General features: G+C 44.0%; 1 protein-coding gene and 2 non-coding genes across 4 annotated transcripts; all 3 read right to left on the bottom strand.

Moving 5' to 3' along the window:
• Positions 1 to 539: 539 nt before the first annotated feature.
• RPL21 (ribosomal protein L21) lies at positions 540 to 5,836 on the bottom strand. Of its 2 annotated transcripts, none has more exons than XM_032611626.1 (6): positions 5,606 to 5,836; positions 2,938 to 3,016; positions 2,566 to 2,627; positions 1,693 to 1,805; positions 789 to 939; positions 540 to 678 (listed from the first exon to the last, which is right to left on the bottom strand). In XM_032611626.1, exons 2-6 carry the CDS (start codon positions 3,002 to 3,004, stop codon positions 589 to 591), a joined length of 483 nt encoding a protein of 160 aa, XP_032467517.1. In that variant the 5' UTR covers positions 3,005 to 3,016; positions 5,606 to 5,836; the 3' UTR covers positions 540 to 588. The 2 variants fall into 2 exon arrangements, with proteins under 2 accessions (XP_032467517.1, XP_032467516.1); XM_032611625.1 differs by having other exon boundaries at positions 5,551 to 5,675.
• Positions 1,522 to 1,648, bottom strand: LOC116743387. The gene has a single exon (XR_004346770.1). It is a non-coding gene; the product is annotated as a small nucleolar RNA SNORA27 (small nucleolar RNA).
• Positions 1,909 to 1,979, bottom strand: LOC116743381. Its single transcript, XR_004346764.1, has one exon. It is a non-coding gene; the product is annotated as a small nucleolar RNA SNORD102 (small nucleolar RNA).
• Positions 5,837 to 6,250: the final 414 nt, after the last annotated feature.

Genomic DNA, 6,250 nt, shown 5'->3' with positions numbered 1-6,250 from the left:
GTTACGTAAAGTGCTTAGAATGCCACGTAACATATTCGATGCTATATAAATACTTACCCGGTTTAAATAAAAAAGGTATTCCAGTTTTTAACACTTTTCTGAGCCCTTCTGCACGAAAGGTCTGAACAACTCAGAACATGTAACTCACAAAGGACCAGGAAGGGGCTTTAAACCATGTCTATTTAAATAGTAGGCTTCAAAGGTAAGTTCTTGATCCTCAAAACACAGCTACTTAATTTATGATGCAATATGAGCATCAACTTTTCCTGAGCTTAATTATAACAGATAACTTTCACTCATTTTAAATCCTTTGTTCATAGGAATTGAGACTATTTTCAAACTAGTACAAATATTTTATAAGTAATAGCTAGCAGTTTATTAACCAATGGAGTATACTGTACAACAAACTACCTCACATCTTTCAGGAATAAAAACCACTAAATTTGAAAAGTAAAAAGATGTCACCCACTGAATTCGGACACAATTAAAATGTGCTTTAAATATTTGTTTGGGGAAGGGGGTCACACACTTCTACTCAATTAAGAGAAACATTTACACAGTCCAGGTCTTTTATTTTCTTTACACCCATCATGCCATGAATTCATAGGGAATGGGCTCCAACAGTTCAGGCTCCTTTCCATTGGTTCTCACGAAGTGTGCTTCTCTGGGTGGAGCGGGCTATTAAAAAAAGGCGAGGGAATAATTATGAAAAGTACTGTAACTCAATTTCAAAGTGCTCCCAGAACTAATAATGTACGTAATACCAAGAAACGCTGCCAAGCACTCACCTGGCGCTTCAGTTGAACCCAAGTCCCTTTCTCTTTGGCTTCCTTCTTTTTCTGATCGTTTTCCTTCACCCGCTTCAGGAAGCTGTCCCGGCTCTTAGAGTGCTTAATATGCTCGATACGCACATTAATTCTCTTGGCAAGAATCTTGCCCCTGGAGAGAGAAGAAACTCTTAAGTGCATCAAAAACACAGCTAAAATTCAGAGAATTCTTTCGACAGTTTCATTTATTAATTAAACCATGAATATTTTTTTTACCCACAGATACGATAAATCAACAAGGTGATGGCAAATTTATAATCATTTATTAAATCTTACTGAATAGGGCCTTGAGGCAAACATCCCCACTTTTCTGTTTGTTTCTTTTTTGCGGTACGCAGGCCTCTCACCGCTGCGGCCTCTCCCGCTGCGGAGCACAGGTTCCGGACGCGCAAGCCCAGCGGCCACAGCCCACGGGCCCAGCCGCTCCGCGGCACGTGGGATCCTCCAGGGCCGGGGCATGAACCCACGCCCCCTGCATCGGCAGGCGGACTCCCAACCACTGCGCCACCAGGGAAGCCCAAACATCCCCACTTTTAAGCTCTCTTCTGATGAGGTGACAGACTCTGAAATACCAAATAATTTAAGCGAAACCAGACCGCTAATAAAATTTACAACTTAATAAACTTTTTACACTGTGAAAACCAGAACGGCTTAGCTAACAAACCTCACAAGACTTTCCAGTAAGTTTATTACAATTTGTTTCCTCTGACAGGTTACAAGACAAACACCCAGTTTGCTTGAGTTTTAAAAGGGTATTTCCTTTGCCCCACTTGAATGACCAATAAAGACATAAGTCCAACTGGCAAAGTGAAAGGGGGGTGTGAGGGAGTACTGAGTAGGCACAAAGAACTATGACATTACTTACTTAACTTGTTTGTTTACAATGATGCCAACAGCATGCTGGGTAACATTGTAGACTCTCCCAGTTTTGCCATGGTAACATTTGTGGGGCATTCCTTTTTGAACAGTGCCCATTCCCTGTTAAGAAAGGAGATAAATGTTATGCCAGCAATTTCCCCCTCCATTTAAATCCAAAGTAACTAAAATATTCCAAGATTTTTTCTTTAGATGGCAACTCAAGAGCTTTCAGAGCCGGTGAAATGTCATTTTCACGTTGCTTTTAGCAATCAAAAAGACAATCATCATTAAGCTCTAGAGTGCCAGGACACGTTTAAATACAAATCCACAGGATTTCCCCCCCTTAATTTTTCCACTAGCTGTTAAAAACAAGTAAGAGAAAATTCTTAGGCTCAAGAATAGCACTTTTAAAACTCTTGTTTATTAAAGTAAAATTAAAACAGCCATTCTAAGGACTTCCCTGGTGGCGCAGTGGTTACGAATCCACCTGCCAATGCAGGGGACACGGGTTCAAGCCCTGGTCCGGGAAGATCCCACATGCCACAGAGCAACTAAGCCCGTGCGCCACAACTACTGAAGCCTGCCCACCTAGAGCCCAAGCTCTGCAACGAGAAGCCACTGCAGTAAGAAGCCTGCGCACTGCAATGAAGACTTGACAACAGACCCAATGCAGCCAAAAAAAAAAAAAATTTATTACAAAAATAAAAATGTAACATAAAATAGCTACTCTATACTCTCACGAGCTTTTTCAGGAAATGGATTTTCCCCCGATTAGGAAGATAAAAAGATGCAATACACCCTATTCAGATTTTAATATTAAACACAACTTTTCTAACTTCTAATGTTACTCTGCAGTTATTTCCCCAATTTTATAATTTACCTTGATATCTACAATATCACCTTTCTTGTAGATTCGCATGTATGTGGCCAAAGGAACAACTCCTGCAAAAAAACCAAAACCCCAATACAGTCAGTATCAAGATTAAAAAGTCAAGAGTAAGAGAAATATATAAGCTTACTAGCTTTCAACACACACTACTTTTTGGCAGTTACGTGTACTTTAAAATCTTGCTAGTCGACAATTTAAGAACCACTATATAAAATTCATGCTTTTTATTTATTACAAATAAGTTAGGTAGATGCTGATTAATTAATGCCATTTATTAAGAACATCTTATATGAACGACAACACATAGGTAATAAAACACAAATGTATGCCACGCCTGCTCCCAAGGAGGGTGGAGCTACTCACCATGTTTTCTAAAAGGCCTAGAGAACATGTAGCGGGTGCCCCTCCTCTTTCCCTTTGTGTTGGTCATTTTGGCGAATTACTGAAACCAGAAAGTATCAAAGAGTCAAATACAACTGCAAAATTGACATTTGCCCCTTTAACCAAAAAATGTGTAATTACAAATGCACTAAGTTCAGTAGCAACACGAGAATTAGGCAACTATCTAAAAAGCTGGTTCACGAATCAACAGATCTTATAATGGTAAGAAACAGTAATTTTACCAAGATTTCTGCCCAAACTGCCTAAAACTCCTAAGAAGCAGAACTGAATTTTAGAACCCAAACCAGTATTTTCCCTATTAGAATGTAACAACACGACAGGACTTCTGCCACACTACATCTGTAGAACCCAGCTTAGACTGCCAAGAACACTGGAATTACCAACTAGAAGGCAGTTTATTGTTGCAAAGCACGACAAAACTCAGTCTTGCATTTATACATAATGGATTAAACCCCTTTTCTTATCAACCTACGGATTTCTCTAATACCACACCTATTAACTGTCAAAAATCTCTAACTTACTTCATAAATCTAATTACTCAGTTGTTTACCAGAAAATGTGAGGTAGAAGGCTTTATAATCACTGACCTGATTTTGACATAGGTTTTGCCACTTACCTGCTGCGAGACCAACATTTAAACCCTGATCCTCATATGTAAAACAGTCTTAATACTTTTATAATCAACTAAGGTAATGTCTACAAAACATTGAGCAATTCCTAGCACATGCAAAGCGCTTACTAGTAAACAGTACTTTATCATTGCCTAAGAACTCACCTATAGACTACTGAGTTGAACCTTTCACTTTGTTTCCCAAAAGGTCAAAATAATGGTTTTAATTGCCTCAGATCATCCAAGGGCAGAACTACCATTGCTGACTACTCCTACCACAAGGCAAAATACACCAAAGACCAGCTTAGGTTGTCGACAACGTTCTAATATAAGTCAACCTCTCAATTTATTACATCTTAACCGTAAAGAAAAGTGACTCCTAAGTACCTTTTTCATATAACCTGTGTGGCAAGGAGACCGAATAACCCATCAAAGCCAAATCACTGTTACAACGAATGCACACTTCACTTTAAATGGTGAGAAGAATCTATCAAGTACAAGTACTGTTTTAATTCTCATGGCTACATTTGCATTAAGTTCATGTAAACTCCCCTTAAGTTCATAAACAAGGAGATATGCTCTGTAGGTCAACTCACTTCATGGAGATGCAAAGTGACAGAATCAGTAATATAAGTCCTTTTTTTTTTTTTTTTTTTAATAAATTTATTTTTAAAATTTTTGGCCATGTTGGGTCTTCGTCGTCGTGCACCGGCTCTAACTGCAGCGAGTGGGGGCTTTTCTCATTGCGGAGCACGGGCTCTAGGTGCGCGGGATTCAGTAGTTGCGGCTCGTGGGTTCTAGAGCGCAAGCTCAGCAGTTGGGGCACACGGGCTCAGTAGTTGTGGCTCGTAGGCTCTAGAGGGCAGGCTCAGTAGTTGTGGTGCATGGGTTTGCTTGCTCTGCGGCATGTAGGATCTTCCCGGACCAGAGCTCCAACCCGTGTCGCCTGCACTGGCAAGCGGATTCTTAACCACTGCACCACCAGGGAAGCCCTGGAAGTCCTTTCTGACTCCAGAGCCCACGCTCCTTCCACTAGACCCATTTTTCCAAGTTCGAAATCCATCAGGACCCAATACACATATAATCGAGTGAGTTTTTAAAAACAATACGTAACGTCCCAAGCAATGAAGATTTAAAGTCTATAATACTACCAAAAATGGGACCCATTACAGGGGCGCAACCCGCTGTTTCCTCAACTCTGGCAGCTGGCTGCTACAAACTAGTCACAGATGCAAAACTAAGACTAAGGGGTTATTCAGTTAACTTTCCCCCTAAACGCCTAAATCAGACACAGCTATTCAGGAATCCCTTCGCTTAACACTTGCTGCCCTGGCATGAACAAAACAATACCCGTGGCAAACAAAGTATTTTCCCTTTTTCCAATTGCGGTCCCGGGCTAGAATTAACAGAACCGGAAATCTCCCACGTCAACGACGAACGGGCTGGGCTTCTTCACCCAGGGCGACTCAGGGGCACCTCTGCAGTTCTCCGACCACGACCCCCAACTTTCTCACACACACACCCAGATCTCAAGAGAGATTAAAACCGGCGCCTGGTTCTCAACTCGCTCCTACTGCCCCTACCCCAGGGCATTACAGTTTAGGTCCTACAACAGGGGTTACGATGCCACACTGAAGGCGTTGGAAAAAGCAAGCGGCCACGCGGCGCCAGAGCCGATCCGAGAAAGCCCAGGAGAGGCGGGCTGAAGTCGTGGGGGCGCTGGAAGGACGAATTCCTTTCCCGATGGACCAGAATCGCCTCACCCCGGTGCCTCGGCCTCGTTTTTCCAGAGCCTGTCCCCCCACAAACCCACGGCATCGCAGCCTGGTCCCCGGCCCCGCGCCCGCCGCGCCGAGTCTGGACGGACACAGTTCCACCGCCCAGGCCAGCGGGCCCCAGACTGGCTAGATGATCTCCCTAGGGCTCCAATGCACGGCCTCAGCGGCCACAGGGCTGGGACTCACGCCTGAGAAACAGGGGAAGGGACAAGAAGCTCCGGGAGCCACGCGCGTACTGCACCTGGAAGATGGCGGTTCGGGCCGAAAAGAAGGAGGCGGTGCCGCGCGCGCGCCTTACAAGGGCCTACGGGCTGCCCGCGGCGCTGCCTGAGAAAACGCCGGCCGACAGCCACTCTTTCCTGGGTAAGGGTGTCGTCTCTGAGAACCAGAAGAACCTGTGAGGATATTTTCCTTTCTTGCGAAAAAGAGGTAACCGACCGACACAAGCTGACACTTGGATCTTGCCAGACAGCCCGGAAAGGGGCCTTCAAGGGCGTCAAACAGGCGCAGACGTCGCGAGCGTGATGACGTCAGCCCTTGCGTCAGACACCACGCGCGAAATGGGCGTGTGCCTGCGTCCTCGGGCGTTGGAGCCGTCTGGTCTTACGTTGTCTGAGCTCTTTTCTGTGCTCCGAACTGCAGTTTGTGGGAATGGTCACGTGGACACAAAAGCAAAATTATGGTGAAGAAAGCATGTTGTACGGTTTATGTCTTTCAAACGTTTTTCCCCTCAATGCGTCTAAACACTACGCATTTGCTGGTAGGTACGTACCCCTGTTACAACCACTTTGCGAAGCTATTTGGCAAAATCTAGTGAAACCGAAAATATGCAAATACCAAATTCCAGCATTCCGCTCCTGACTGCTTATCTTATGGGAACTTTGCT

The sequence above is a fragment of the Phocoena sinus genome, chromosome 18 (assembly GCF_008692025.1).
Source record: "Phocoena sinus isolate mPhoSin1 chromosome 18, mPhoSin1.pri, whole genome shotgun sequence".
NCBI classification, from domain to species: domain Eukaryota; kingdom Metazoa; phylum Chordata; class Mammalia; order Artiodactyla; family Phocoenidae; genus Phocoena; species Phocoena sinus.
Note: the sequence above shows the minus strand (reverse complement) of the source record. Positions and strands in the feature narration are given on the sequence as shown.

Coding starts and splice junctions, on each gene's coding strand:
- RPL21 (XM_032611626.1), bottom strand. CDS start 3,004: ATGACCAACACAAAGGGAAAGAGGAGGGGCACCCGCTACATGTTCTCT. Junction 2,628..2,937: donor TAGGCCTTTTAGAAAACATG/GTGAGTAGCTCC, acceptor GTTTTTTTGCAG/GAGTTGTTCCTTTGGCCACA. Junction 679..788: donor GGGTTCAACTGAAGCGCCAG/GTGAGTGCTTGG, acceptor TTTTTTTAATAG/CCCGCTCCACCCAGAGAAGC.